Source organism: Haliotis rubra, unplaced genomic scaffold, assembly GCF_003918875.1.
Source record: "Haliotis rubra isolate DU_JTF1 unplaced genomic scaffold, ASM391887v1 Scf40, whole genome shotgun sequence".
NCBI lineage: Eukaryota > Metazoa > Mollusca > Gastropoda > Lepetellida > Haliotidae > Haliotis > Haliotis rubra.
The window spans coordinates 3,089,299-3,105,885 of record NW_025767080.1 but is presented as its reverse complement, the minus strand read 5'-3'; the positions used below and the strand labels follow the sequence as shown (position 1 = coordinate 3,105,885).

The 16,587-nt window shown below is 40.0% G+C and overlaps 1 protein-coding gene across 1 annotated transcript in view; it reads right to left on the bottom strand.

Annotated features, from left to right (window-relative positions):
* Positions 1-16,587, bottom strand: part of LOC124287388 (atypical kinase COQ8B, mitochondrial-like) — a 42,063-nt gene that overhangs the window by 21,531 nt on the left and 3,945 nt on the right. The window contains exons 4-10 of the mRNA XM_046723912.1: positions 15,581-15,652; positions 14,925-15,056; positions 14,071-14,156; positions 13,415-13,555; positions 10,831-10,912; positions 7,735-7,828; positions 6,711-6,852 (exon numbers count right to left, since the gene is read on the bottom strand). Coding sequence (XP_046579868.1) covers positions 6,711-6,852; positions 7,735-7,828; positions 10,831-10,912; positions 13,415-13,555; positions 14,071-14,156; positions 14,925-15,056; positions 15,581-15,652 — 749 coding nt within the window. The remainder of the gene's footprint in view (positions 1-6,710; positions 6,853-7,734; positions 7,829-10,830; positions 10,913-13,414; positions 13,556-14,070; positions 14,157-14,924; positions 15,057-15,580; positions 15,653-16,587) is intronic.

Below are 16,587 nucleotides of genomic sequence, written 5' to 3'. Positions count from 1 at the left end.
AAGCATACAGCTGGTAAACTGCCTTCAAGCAAGCATATAGCTGGTAAACTGCCTTCAAGCAAGCATATAGCTGTAAACTATCTTCAAGCAAGCATATAGCTGTAAACTGCCTTCAGGCATACTGATATAGTGGGTGAGTATGGTTTTACGCCACTTTTAGCAATATTCCAGCAATATCCCGGACACCAGAAATGTTCTTCACACATTGTACCCATGTGGGGAATTGAACCCGGGTCTTCAGTGTGAGGAGTGAATGCTTTAACCACTAGGCCACCTCACCGCCCTGCATACTGCTATATATATTGCCTTCAAGCACATAGAGGTAAACTGTCTTCAAACACATGAAATGAACCTTGACCTCTATTCAAGCACATGAAATGAACCTTGACCTCTATTCAAGCAAATGAAATGAACCTTGACGTGTATTCAAACACATGAAATGAACCTTGACCTGCCTTCAATCACACCGAAAATACCTGCCTTGAGTCAGTGTCACCTAAATCTGTGCACCATCCTGCTGTGTTGTTGTATACTGCACACAGGTTGCGTTATGACTGTTATCACCATGCTGGTCTTCATACTGCTGCTGGCAACTTGTATCACAATGAGTCATTGTCACAAGATTTATTACTGGATGTGACACAGATAGTGTAATTACCTGATTCTAACTTGATAGAGCAATACATGATTTAACATAGGTCACTAACAGCGCCAAGACTACTTTGTGGACTGGGGTTTTGGAGAATGTTCCATAAGAACATCTCAGCCCTAGAATAATAACTCCTACATTTTAACATAGATGTAGGACAGTTCTACTTCAAACATCACTGTGTTTTTGGACCACTTCATAAACCTACTTTAGCACAAAGAAAATCATATATTGCATACTTTGAAATAAACTTGGGACAGTCTGCAGCTCCAACTGAGAAACAATGCCCTATGTCATCATGCATAAAGCAATCATAGCATTAGAAACACGTAATATTTTGAAATACACAACATGCACTCGTTGTTGCAGGTAGGCCATGGTGACATTTACCAAGGTTCCAGGTGCACAAGTCAGACTTAAAAAATGATGTAAAAATAGTTAAACTCTCACATGCTAATGTAACCAAATGACCCAATGTGTAGTTCACCATGTGTTTACTGCCCCCAGTGTCAAGTGTTATGACAGGTAGTGATGTTGGGGATCTACACGCTCAGCATATTCAGCATATCACCGCCTGGTGTACTGGGAACAAGGTCAGTATCACAGACTTCACACACCTATTTTAGAACTGTAACAATTGGAAGTGCAAATGAAACATCATTTCATATTTTTGTTCCATTTGCACATCATCACACTGGAAGAATGACTATATACACCACCAATTAATTGCTGGTCGTATTAAGTTGTTGATCTGTTGTTGACAGGTTTCAACAGAATCCAATCATCATGATAACATCTAGTAACAGTTACCATGGTTACAGGACCGTCAGGTTTCAACAGAATCCTGCCTTCGTGATAACATCTATTAGAAGATACCATGCTTACAGACTGTCAGGTTTCAACAGAATCCTGCCATCATGATAAAATCTAGTAAGCATTACCATGCTTACAGACTGTCAGGTTTCAACAGAATCCTGCCATCATGATAAAATCTAGTAAGAATTACCATGCTTACAGACTGTCAGGTTTCAACAGAATCCTGCCATCATGATAAAATCTAGTAATCTATGATAAAATCTAGTAAGAATTACCATGCTTACAGACTGTCAGGTTTCAACAGAATCCTGCCATCATGATAAAATCTAGTAAGAATTACCATGCTTACAGACTGTCAGGTTTCAACAGAAGTCTGCCATCATGATAACATCTATTAGAAGATACCATGCTTACAGACTGTCAGGTTTCAACAGAATCCTGCCATCATGATAAAATCTAGTAAGACTTACCATGCTTACAGACTGTCAGGTTTCAACAGAATCCTGCCATCACGATAAAATCTAGTAAGACTTACCATGCTTACAGACTGTCAGGTTTCAACAGAAGTCTGCCATCATGATAAAATCTAGTAAGAATTACCATGCTTACAGACTGTCAGGTTTCAACAGAATCCTGCCATCATGATAAAATCTAGTAAGAATTACCATGCTTACAGACTGTCAGGTTTCAACAGAATCCTGCCATCATGATAAAATCTAGTAAGAATTACCATGCTTACAGACTGTCAGGTTTCAACAGAATTCTGCCATCATGATAACATTTATTAGAAGATACCATGCTTACAGACTGTCAGGTTTCAACAGAATCCTGCCATCTTGATAAAATCTAGTAAGAATTACCATGCTTACAGACTGTCAGGTTTCAACAGAATCCTGCCATCATGATAAAATCTAGTAAGAATTACCATGCTTACAGACTGTCAGGTTTCAACAGAATCCTGCCATCATGATTTCAACAGAATCCTGCCATCATGATAAAACCTAGTAAGAATTACCATGCTTACAGACTGTCAGGTTTCAACAGAATCCTGCCATCATGATAACATCTAGTAAGAATTACCATGCTTACAGACTGTCAGGTTTCAACAGAATCTGCCATCATGATAACATCTACTAAGAATTACCATCCTTACAGACTGTCAGGTTTCAACAGAATCCTGCCATCATGATAAAATCTAGTAAGAATTACCATGCTTACAGACTATCAGGTTTCAAAATATGGAGTAAAGAAAAGTTACATCATTATTTCCTGGTTTTACAGAAAAAGAAAAGCTTAAAGGCGGGGAACAACTTCAACACATTCCTGATTTCTTTCCAATTCTATAAAATGTCTTAGAAACCCAAGTGTCTCTCATCTAATGCATTTGCTCACCCTTAGCCAAATACGACGTAATACTATTATGACCTTCCCCAACTCTAAAGGAATATTAGAAGGAGAAAACAACTTTTGTCTGTATCAAACTGAACCACGCTCCAATCAAAGATCAAAGAGCAGCAATTATACTTCCGGAGAAGAGTACTTCTTTCTTAAGAAAGACTACTGTACGTCCTTATTGTACTCTCTCATTATCGTTTGTATGACATTAACATGTATTTGTTAGAACTGCTGCTCCGTACACAGTGTCTATTTCACTTTTCAGATGAATGAGATGACCATTAAAGCTATCATCTTGTAACTTTATATCTCAGTGACAGTATGTTTTCATTTTAAATTAGTAGACTTATTTTGACTTTCACGGAACAAAATCCATTGATATGAAACTTGCCATTTTGTTTGGAAAAATCTTGTTTGCAATTTCTGAATTATAATTGCCATCATTTGACCCCACAACTGTTCCCTAATCTTCTCTGTCACATTTGCCTGTCAAATTTTACAAAGATCCATCCTAAACTCAATTCATGAAAATTATTTATGCTACACTGAAATAGCTTGTGAACTAATTGCACCTAGTCGCCGTTATTAAGCAACTGATATTTACCTTATTCACGACTCAAACAAACCTTAGTTGACCAAGTATGAATACATTTATCATAAATGATATATTTAGACTCGGTAAAGGTTACATTTGTTCAAGTTTAAAATAAGTACACATCCGACGGAAATATCCATGGTCATTCAATCTTGACATATAAAAAATGCTTAGCTTAACAGGAAATACAACTTCAACGGTAAGCCATCATGCCTATTGATGGTTTATCACAAATTTCACATCTGTACTAACCGAGTTCTCACCTATTCTTTCACATGAAACGATCTGAGGGGAGTCTGTTTTGTTAACTATCAATTTTCAAACATTTTAATAAGAGATTGCTGAGATAACTTGCATTAACTTCAAGATTTACTGTATGTTGTGATGTGTATATTCCAGAAACTGGGCTTGTAATGTAAATACACAACTGCCTTACCGAATGTACCTAGATACCACAGTGATACTGAACACACATATATGTATTTCAGTTAACATGAACCCCTAATGTCTTCAGAGATAAGGAGTGATGAAACATGGGTGGAGTCCTGTGCTATGGGTATGAATTAATGGAATTAAGGAAACATGAATTTGAATTAAGGAAACATGGATAATTATCTGAAAACAAAGTGTGATGTGGCTTATACTCACAGATGCTGTTTTTACTCATCAGACTTACATCAGAGGCCAACGCAAATTTCAAAAAGCTACAACCTTAAAGATTATTTCTTTTTAGAGTATAAATAATATTTTACGCTTATCCTAACTCATCCTATTTGCTTCTCTGCCTTAACCTGAGACATAATGGAAACATTCTGTGTTATGTTTCCCAAGAACAGTAAACACACCCAAACACACCCTCAAATGTGCATGCGGCTCCACACGACCTGTTGCTCACTCGTCACTCTCTCCATTTTCAAATAAATCAAAATTAGCGAAAAGCGTGGTGTTCATCAGATATTATAGCGTATGAGTCAGGGTAAGTATGAAATAACATATTTATTCTAAAAAGTACATATTTTTCCTAATCCTGAATCATACTATTTGAGTCAATCCATCTGTAGTTTTTTAATTCATGTACTGTTCATATAACTCCAAGGAAACGTCTAATCTTCATGAATCTTGATGAAAAGGGGTACCACCTTCTTTTTGGAACAGAAGAAGTAAATCCCGAAACATCCTTCCACTATGGATGAGATGGAGCAGTTACCATGTGACACTATCATGGACATTATGACTCTTACTTCATGCAGTTGGATGCTGTTGGTGGATCTAGTCCAGAGGCACTAGAAGGTCATATGACCTCACCAGACCCAACACTGGTAAAACTGTCCCATACAGCGTTTGTTTAACATCATCTTTACATGCCTCCAAAAAACAATTCCTAACTTTGGAGACGTGCAGTGGCTACCCTGGATGGATTAGTTAGTAGTGGTTGAGTAGCCAGATAGAAATTTATACTCTAGCCAGGTTACTTTATGTTATTATACCTTCTGGACACAGCTGTGTACATCATAAGTTGAAGAAACTGCCAATAACTGAGAAAAAAGTATTTGATTCATGTAAACATCCTTTTCAGTGTTTTCATAGTGTTCTCGCCTACCTTTATGAAATCTACTTAGTATCCGGGCAACCTGGACAAAAGCTTCATCTTAGTGTAATCATAAAATAGAATGAGTTTAGTTTTACGCCGCTTTTAGCAATACTCCAGCAATAGCATGGCAAGGGACACCAGAAATCGGCTTCATACATTGTACCCATGTGGGGAATCGAACCCGGGCCTTAGGCGTGACAAGTGAATGCTTTAACCACTAGGCTACCCCACCGCCCCATAATATATAAATGTGTCATTATGTGTGTTCTGGTATAGTAAACATTGTGCATTAGAAACACACTGTATTTAGGGAGCCTTGTTCACACAGTATATGCAGTTGATAGATACACCAACACGAGATTGACTGTCTCCATTCTCATGGTACAGTTAGTGAGTGAGTGAGTGAGTGAGTATGGTTTTACGCCGCTTTTAGCAATATTCCAGCAATATCACGGCGGGGGACACCAGAAATGGACTTCACACATTGTGCCCATGTGAGGATTCGAACCCGGGTCTTCGGCGCGACGAGCGGACGCTTTAACCACTAGGCTACCCCACCGCCCGCTCATGGTACAGACCCATCACTGGTCAAACTGTGACACAGACCAACACTGGTCAAACAGTGACACAGAGAGTTTGTTACACAGCTGTCTCACGTCTCACCCAGACCCAACACTGGTCAAACTGTGACACAGAGAGGTTGTTACACAGCTGTCATGCCTCACCCAGACCCAACACTGGTCAAACAGTGACACAGAGAGGCTGTTACACAGCTGTCTCACGTCTCACCCAGACCCAACACTGGTCAAACTGTGACACAGAGAGGCTGTTACACAGCTGTCTCACGTCTCACCCAGTCTGGTCAAACTGTGACACAGAGAGGTTGTTACACAGCTGTCTCACGTCTCACCCAGACCCAACACTGGTCAAACTGTGACATAGAGAGGCTGTTACACAGCTGTCATGCCTCACCCAGACCCAACACTGGTCAAACTGTGACACAGAGAGGTTGTTACACAGCTGTCTCACGTCTCACCCAGACCCAACACTGGTCAAACTGTGACACAGAGAGGCTGTTACACAGCTGTCGCACACCTCACCCAGACCAACCACTAGGTTACCCCACACCGCCATAGGTACAGACCCATCACTGGTCAAATCCGTGATACAGACCAACACTGGTCAAACAGTGACACAGAGAAGCTTTGTTACACAGCTGTCTCAACGCCTCACCCAGACCCAACACTGGTCAAACTGTGACACAGAGAGAGGTTGTTACACAGCTGTCATGCCTCACCCAGACCCAACACTGGTCAAACTGTGACACAGAGAGGTTGTTACACAGCTGTCTCACGTCTCACCCAGACCCAACACTGGTCAAACTATGACACAGAGAGGCTGTTACACAGCTGTCTCACGCCTCACCCAGTCTGGTCAAACTGTGACACAGAGAGGTTGTTACACAGCTGTCTCACGTCTCACCCAGACCCAACACTGGTCAAACAGACATAGAGGGCTGTTACACAGCTGTCACACGTCACACCCAGACCCAACACTGGTCAAACTGTGACACAGAGAGGCTGTTACACAGCTGTCGCACACCTCACCCAGACCCAACACTGGTCAAACTGTGACACAGAGAGGTTGTTACACAGCTGTCTCACCTTGTCTCGGGTCTCCTGGTCCAGATCAATGCACTGGTCAAGTGGCATGCCCTCCACAAACTCTGTGGTCAAAATCTGGGATGCTGTTAATTCTTCTATCACCTCAGGAATTTGGAATTCCGAGTAGTCCTTCAACAAGTTTCTGGAAACATCAATTATATGTTTGACATACTTCCTACTTCATTGAAATGGACATGAAATGCACTAGACATTCTGTTAGAACTACACACAAATTCAGGTGCATGGCACAGGTGTTAAAACATAAACTGTAGAACTGTTGCAGATCAACCTCAAGTTTCCCAGGCCCAGACTGGTATAACTGACTGACTGAGTTTGGTTTTACGCCGCTTTTAGCAATATTCCAGCAATATCATGGCGGGGGACACCAGAAATGGGCTTCACTCATTGTACCCATGTGGGGATTTGAACCCGGGTCTTCGGCGTGACGAGCCAACGCTTTAACCACTAGGCTACCCCACCGCCCAGGCCCAGACTGGTATAAAGATTTCCTTGTAGGGGTGGTCTATTTTCAACAGAGTCATTAACATTTCAGTTTCCATTTTTCCTGTTTGTGTTACCATGGTTACTTGAATACCTTATAGTGTGTTGGCATCATTTGTCTGAAGGATGCTTCACAAGATCTGAATATGCATGCAAAATCTGACAACATTATTGCTTTTTCATGTTTATGTTAAACCGTTTTTTCTCTTTTTATAAAATATACATTAATTTTGAGAAACAAAATTATTATTGTGCATCTGATTCTATGCCATGTACCTAAATCTATTCCATGTACCTGAATCTGTACAGTGTACTTGAATCTACGTCATGATCCTTATCTACGCTGTGTACCTGAATCTATGCCATGTAACTTAAATCTATACCATGTACCTGAATCTGTACAGTGTACTTGAATCTACATCATGATCCTTATCTACGCTGTGTACCTGAATCTATGCAATGTACCTTAAATCTATTCTGTGTACCATATTATATGCTGTGTATCACAATCTATGCCATTTACCTGAATCTTTTGCTGCATTCAGCCTCCCTGTTATAGTCGACCTCCCATGCCAGCTCCCTCCTGGCTACATTCATCACGTTTTCCACGTACAGACCTGCAAGAAACACCAGTTAAACTGACATTTGTATCAGTCATCATTAGGGGAAACATACATATCAATGTTCAGTTCACTCAGTCTGGCAATTTCAGAGTGGAAGTTTACAGAACAAAAAATACAGAAAGAATTTAAGCCATGGTACACAATAACCAGAGAGTGGTGAATCACACAACATGCAAAGCAAATACCAACCTGCATTTCATTTGTTTGATAGTGCCCACTACTCACTACACATACTGACATACTTCGCAATGCAGCATCAGCTTAACATGAAGGTCAACAAAACCAGTAACAGTTAATATTTACCCTCATAACAATGAACACTGACAGTATGACAATATGACAACATGACATATAACGCCAACAAACAGACCACAGCTAACTTTGATGCTTGTGGCCATATTGTGAAAAATTACCCAAATGTAGTTTTCAAAGTACAGTAGAACACGGATATAACGAACTCCAAGGGACCACGAAATTTAGTTTGCTATATCCGGTGTTCGTTATTCACATTTGACCGCCATCTTGGATTGTAGAGATGTAGAGACACGTATACGCTGAGGCTACAAATATTTATTCTTGTACATGTACATTGACATAACATTAAAATTCTGAATTTATCATTCACAGATATTAGCTAAAACATTTTTAACAATCACAACAATCTCAACAATACATGTATATAACTTAATTACGTTTAACAAAGTCCACAATTTTGCTCTGCACACCACGTCTTGCAGACTTCATTTTGTCGACTGCGTCACAGACATCTGCAAGAGAGTCGAAGATAGAACTATCTGTACCTTCACAAACAAGTAGATGACGTAGTGTCTCTAATGCTGCATTGGCCTCAGCAAAGGATGGCTTCGGGCGAGGTTCATCATCTTCACTATTCGAGTTGGGAGCGGGTGTGACAGTGGGCGTGGCAAACTGCTGGGCTACTGACGTCACAATCTCGTCTTCAGTAGGGCGTTCGGCTGTAACAACTTGATTGTCAGCATTGATGAAGTCGTCCAACGTGACATCTGCCGGGATTTCTTCTGCTTTTTCTGACAGTTCATTCCACATAACTCTGAGGTCGGAAAGAACCATGTTGTCTGTCTCATCGTCTGACGAACCTTCATCTCGCTCAGGAAGGACAAAGCCTCCCCTTCCGATAGCAGTTGGCGATCGTGTTAGATTTGACCTGTCTCCAAGCGGCATGAATCATCTGGATGGCATCAAGGAGAGTGATTTGATGTTCTTTCTTCTGATCATAGGCAGTTAGCATTTTCCTCATTACCTGGCCCTTGTACAGTTGTTTCAGGTTTGCTATTATACCCTGGTCCATGGGTTGAATCTTACTCGTAGTGTTCGGTGGAAGGAAGACAAGTTTGACGTGTGTCAGGTGTTTCACGACAGGATGGGCAGGACAATTGTCTACAAACATCAGGATCTTACGTTTTTGTCTTGTCATACTCTTTTCCAGGTTTTTGATCCACTCTGTGAATAATTCACCTGTCATCCAGGCCTTGGTATTTGATCTGTAAGTTACTGGCAAACTGCGTACATTTTTGAAGCATCTAGGCTTTGCTGCCTTCCCGATCACTAACAACTGAAGTTTTTCACTCCCGGACATGTTTGCCGCTACCAACAATGTTATTCTCTCTTTAGAATTTTTTCCACCACTGCATTTTTCAGATTTAAAGTGAAGAGTTCTGTTTGGTTTCATTTTGTAGAAGAGGCCAGTTTCGTCAGCATTGAAAATGTTATCAGGCTTGTACTCTTCAAGATAGCCAGGCAGGCGAGTTTTCAGCCAATCATTGACGAGGTCGGGGTCAACAGATGCACTTTCCCCGTGACTTGATTTACATACGATGCCACGCCTCTGTTTGAATCTGTCAATCCAAGCACTACTGCAATTAAAATCTAAATGACCTAACTTGGATGCCAATTCATTTGCCTTAGTCTGCAACATGGGACCATTTAAGGGAATGTTCTCACTTCTAGCCCCTTGAAACCATTTGTAGAGAGCATCTTCTATGTCTTGGTGATTGGCAGCTCTCAACTTTTTGCGGGCGGGGCCATAATCAGTTGACACAGATTTTGCAAGAATCGATTCGCGATTCTTAATGATGGAACTGAGAGTGGATTTTGGAATGCCAAAGTCGTAAGCGATGTTTGTCTTAGATTTCACACCTGAATCTACAGCCTGAATTATCTGAAGCTTGGTGTCAAAAGTGATGGCTTTACGTTTGCCTGCCATAGTGACGAGAGTGCACTGAAGACCTGTATACCAGTCAAGCTTTTAAACACGACATGTTTGTTTTGATTAACACGTTAATGACCATCGAACAATGTTGATTCGCCTCCAACAAGGTTGATGTATACCGCTAAGTGGCTGAGCTGACACTGAGCTGACACTGAGTGAGTTCGCTAATCACGTCGTTAGTTGGGCTTAGGGGTAGTAAATCAGTTCGCTATTGCCGTTTATTTGCTACTCACGAGTTCGTTATTCGTGTATAATTTTAATGATATTATAAAGGACTGTTGACGGGACTTTTAAATTTGTTCGCTATATCCGTTTGTATGCTATATCCGTGTTCGTTATATCCGTGTTCTACTGTACATCAACTTTCATTACTTTATGCATATTATTTAATATTTTTAAGCAATATTCCAGCAATATCACGGCGGGGTACACCAGAAATGCACACGTGGGGAATCGAACCCATGTCTTCGTGTGTCGAGCGAACGCTTTAACCACTAGTCTACCCCACAGCCCCAACATGATTAGAGGTCTCTAAGAACATGGCACATCAACACTGATATGGGCATTATTTTTCAACAACTAGAATAAGCACTACATGATTGAAAGATGAGGAACTAACAATAAGGACCATGTCAAGGGAGGTAACCTTATCTAGACAGCAGTGTAATAATTAAAACAAAATCTTCACCACCCAGACCATGATGCACCCACAGTCAGTAGTAGGAACTTGGTAAGAGATTATGGTTACCTTCTGGCAGGAGTTTTCCTACTCGTAATACGGCCATCAGGTTGTTGATGTCACTATCAATACTCTGGGCCACACCAGGGTACTGCAAATACACATGAAACATGGTAAACTTTAGGCCTCTTCCGAACATTCCTAAAATGCAAATACAACAGTTCCGAGTTATCAGTGCAAATCAGGCAACACTTGACATGAAAGGCCTTCAGACCTACCCTTTCAGTAAACATAACTGTCGACAAAATAAACTTGAAATAATAAACAAGAAGACAAAGTCATCAATATCCCCCGCAATGGCAAAATACTCTTCATGATTATGTCTACGAGTTATGATTATGTCAAATACTTAGGTGTGTATATAGAAAAGTGGAAGGAGAGTATTGAAAGGTTTTTAAAGTTCTGCTCCAGAAAATAGCACTATCACCAATTTCAGTCAAAGTGAAACTTGTTGCCATGGAAACGCCAAAATATTTTATCCAGAATTCCAAAACTACCAAAAGGCACCAGTACACCACCAGATCTATCTATGTGCCAAGTTTGGCGAAGAAATATTGAACGGTTTTAGTGGTCTGCTCCAGAAAAGAGCACAACCACCAATTTCAGTCTAAGTCAAACTTGTTGCCACCAAAAATATTTTATTCAGAATTCCAAAACTACCAAAAGGCACCACTACACCACCAGATCTATCTATGTGCCAAGTTTGGTGAAGAAATGAAGGGTTTTAGTGGTCTGCTCCAGAAAAGAGCACAACCACCAATTTCAGTCTAAGTCAAACTTGTTGCCACCAAAAATATTTTATTCAGAATTCCAAAACTACCAAAAGGCACCACTACACCACCAGATCTATCTATGTGCTAAGTTTTAGTGGTCTGCTCGGAAAAGAGCACAACCACCAATTTCAGTCTAAGTCAAACTTGTTGCCATGGAAACGCCAAAAATATTTTATTCAGAATTCCAAAACTACCAAAAGGCACCACTACACCACCAGATCTATCTATGTGCCAAGTTTGGTGAAGAAATATGCAACGGTTTTAGTGGTCTGCTCCGGAAAAGAGCACAACCACCAATTTCAGTCTAAGTCAAACTTGTTGCCATGGAAACGCCAAAAATATTTTATTCAGAATTCCAAAACTACCAAAAGGCACCACTACACCACCAGATCTATCTATGTGCCAAGTTTGGTGAAGAAATAGTGAACGGTTTTAGAGTTCTGCTCCGGAAAAGACAAAAGTGCACGGACGGACGGACGCGCACACGCACACACGCACGCACGGACGGAGTCCATTCTAATACCCCCGCAAAACGCATTGCGGGGGATAAAAATAATAAATTTTTCTTACAGCAGATGGACATGGGAAATAAACTTTGCAGAAAGAACAATGCTCTTCTGCAATATTTTGCCATAATGACATGTACCCTGTATGTAGTCGTACCAGGCATTCACGCTTGTATCCTGTGTATCATATTAATTATCTTACCTCACACATAAATGTCGCTTTCTGATTGGCTGATCGCTCTTCTGTTATTTTCAACGTACCCCGCTTTCAAGCGAGTAACAATTTAATGTACCCTGCTGTCAATGGCAACTCATTTGGTACTTCGTGGAGGTAATTCTTTATCTCGAATAACATTTAATCACGTAATGTACGGAAATTATCGATGTTTTGCGAAAGCAAATCGATGGAAGGGAGATAACTCTAAATAATAATAATATATAATAAATGTGAACTTATAATGCGCCTTTTCCATGCACAAGGCCCATGCTCAAAGCGCTAACAGAGTGAGTGGATAATATGCATATATACAATAAGGGACTAGTTGCTAGTCATAATGCAGTGAAAACAGATGAGTCTTGAGAAGTCGTTTGAAGGAATAAAAGTCAACTGCTGATTTAATGGTGATAGGGAGAGAGTTCCAGAGTAGAGGGGCAGAGCAGACAAAGGATTTCCTTCCAAAAGTTTGCAGTTTGAACCGAGGCACAGAGAGTAGGTTCAGATTCTGAGAACGGAGCTGTCTTTCTGGAGTGTACGGGGTAAGAAGTTCTTTCAAGTATTCTGGGCCTATGCCATTGAGGCATTTGTAGACAAAACACAATATTTTAAAGTCAATTCTTGATTTAACAGGCAGCCAGTGGAGGTTTTTCATGACAGGTGTTATGTGTGCCATCTTTGTTCAATCTGTTTTTCTTGTCTGCAAAATCTAGCAATGGCTACAAAAAGATTTGTACCCGTGCTTCAAACAATTCAAAATTAACATTAAGGTGTTCGGTAAGATAAATACGTTGTTCACTGGTCCCATGGGTCCCATAGGTTGATGTACCCCCTCGTGACCAGTGAACAACTGAAATTGATCATACTCTAACAATGAAATCACAGAGTCTGATCCATTCAGTCACATCTTGCAACCAGCATAGGTTGCTGTGCACAATTTCTAATCAGGAATTCCCCATATCAGACTGCACAATGTCCATTGTAAATCGACTATATTCTATGTTTGTCTTTAATATAGACAAATGTCACAGGAGTGTCCATGATTAAATGATCAATCAGTTTGTACAGCTATATCACTGCCTATATATTAAAATAACTACCTGTATTTTCATGGCAACTGGACGGCCATCGAGCAAAGTTCCTCTGTGCACCTGGCCAATGGAGGCCGCAGCGAAAGGCTTTTCGTCAAACGTCTCCAGTTTACTTCTCCAGTCAGGTCCAAGTTGTTTTGTCAATACCCGCTGAAAGAAGATGAACATACACAATATATACAGTACTTCTTGGCTGCTTTATGACAGTTGTAAACTACTTTCACTTAGAATATCAGCTCTCATTGTAAATTTGAAGACTCTGGTGAGTTAATATTTCATATTTGTGGCCCATTACTTAAGATTTGTGACTCAATTGCATTGTACTAAATATCTGTACTGTCATTCATTGTAGCTTGCTCATTGTTTGTTCAATATATTATTGAATATTTTAGACATGTCTGCGTTATATTTGGCTGGTTCAAAGGGGACTCTTAAACCTTTTGTCACGGCAATTATTTAACCGTAACAGCGTGACAAGCGAACGCTTTAACCACTAGGCTACCTCACAGCCCCATTCTAATGTTTTAGAGTATTCTCTCCGTCTAAATCAATTCAGTCACAGAACAAGACATTAAGCAAAAGGTTTTTGTACTTTACATTAATTCTGGCAGTTGATTCTGCCCTGTTAAATCTTCAAACCTAAAACTCAACAAACTTGGCCTTACCCGCATCTGGGAGGAAGGCATGAAATCTGCACTTTGCCGAACTCTCTCAAAAATCGTCTGTAATTGTGGATTAATGAAGGAATTGTCTGAAGAGTAGAAAACATTTTCATTACACAGCATTCTGTCATAAGAGGACAACACTAAACAATCTGCATGCAAAGCAATTTGCCTGACATGTTTGTCAAGAATTATCTCCCCTTGACCATTACCAAATACACCATGCAGTCAATTCAGATTTCAATGGTGGATGACATGCTTCAATCCCTCTAATCTACAAAACATTTATGACCAGTTTCTCCAGGTATAATCTGAACAAACCAACGGGTCCTTTGGATCTAAAAGTTGTGGCCACAGAGACAGTAGATGTGTATGCAGATCTCTGGATTTGGCAAAATGTTCTTCAAACAACTGTCAAGATACGTGTCTACAAAAGTTTGGGTTTTTTCAATTTTTGTGTAAAACATCAAACATATGATATGATATCAGAGCTCTTCAAAGGCTTATGTAGAAATACTGAACAGGTTTTGAATTCTGGATGCTTAATCTTCAAACATAATTTTTTCACCACTATTCAAAGTAAATCATTTCCTTGGAAATGACAAATGTAAATCTTTCCTTGGAAATGACAAACGTAACTGACACACAGACATGCTGATTACCATATTTAGCTGTTACATTTTAAAACTGCCTTACAATTAATTGTACAGAATCTGTACAAAACAGTAATTACTACAGACATCTTCAAGCCTCAAGTGATATTCTTCTCAAAATATTGACTACAACATTGTACTTGATAAATATTAACACTTCATTTAGTCCTCTGATTTATCACCAACACTGGTTGACAGACTGACCTTGAATGCTGAGCATCTGGCCAAGTTTAAACGCTGCTCCCCGCACACGGCAGAGCGTGTTGACAATTCTTTCAGCGTTCGCCTCCGTCAGGAAGGGGCTGGAGTCCAATATACCTTGACCTTTGGCAGCATCTGAAACAGGCAGCAGGAACGGGCATATACTCAGATCCATGCAATATGTGATGAGAAAATAACTACAACATTTTGCAAACTGAGTGAGGGAGCAAATATTGACCTTGTCACACATTCCTATGTCCTGGGATTACAACACATCTCATCATTTGGTATACAACCAGCACATTCTGCCATTGTATTTCCAGGAATCAGTCACACAAATAGGGCAAGGATACACAGTGTGGAAGATATTTCAGTTATACCAAGTCCAGGAGTAACTTGTGGGAAGAAAGAGTGTAGTGATGGGCATGGATCTATATTACTGCACAGTCATCAACTGTTCAGACGGATGTACAGAGATCATTCAGTATTTAAGTGTCAGCAAACACAGACATCAATACCAAACAGATGTACAGAGATCATTCAGTATTCAAGTGTCAGCAAACACAGACATCAATACCAGACAGACTTACACTACAAATTATAAACAATGTCTTTTAATTTTTTTCTCCAACAGTTAAAAATTACTGGCAAATTCTTACTGTCATTCATGATGCCCAATGACCTCCGTGTGACCTCGGCGATGGCTCCGGCCCCAAGACCAGCTGCCAGACCTGGAACAAAATGCAAGGAAAAGTTGCTGAAAAATTTCAATTCACAATATTTTACTTTGCAATCTTATTAAGCATTCAGGCGATACAAATGTAACAACCCATGAAATACAAATGTATTCTATATCCTGGTTCCCAAAGATGAAGGAAACTGATGAAATCGTAAATAAGACGTCATCCCAGAGAACCAGTGCCATCTAGTGAACATGACATGACAATATACTTCAGTATGTCAACATACAAATACATAGCTTGATTCATTTTTTAGTGCATTAATTCACAATTTACACAATCTGGTTATATCACAGGAGGTGACTGTGAAACTCCGTAATTTGAAGAAAAAATTGTCTGCTTGTCGTCACTGTATTTTTGCAGCCATGTCTAAGATGGAATAAAATTCTATGGCATTGGCATGTACCAGGGAATCTTTTGTCTGGATCATTCATGTTCAATGGCCTTACAGTTTAAAACCAGACAATAAATATATAACTACCATTTAATCCACTGTGACCCCACAAAATGAACATTGAAAATTATTGACATTGTTGAAAAATGAAACTGAACAGTTGTTTCATGTCTCTCCAACACACTGTGAAGAGAATAAAAGATGACACTGTAATATGACTAACACGAGTTAGATGGCACGTTTTCATTTTGTCAGCTCAGACCGTTGCTTGACTGTTTCATAACATGTTATAATTTTAGTGAGGAACATGTTCCCACTTTGAAGACCAGGGTCCAGTTTCACAAAGCGATCTTAGCGCTATACGACTATCTGAAGTCTATATTAACCCATTGCAGCTACGACAGTCATAGCTCTAAGACAGCTTTGTGAAAGGGGGCCCAGTTCTTGGATATTCCTCACATTAAAGATGGCCTCAATGAAGAGCTAAACGTCCCTTGTATTGATGACTGAAGCAATGCTTTTTAGCATTTGA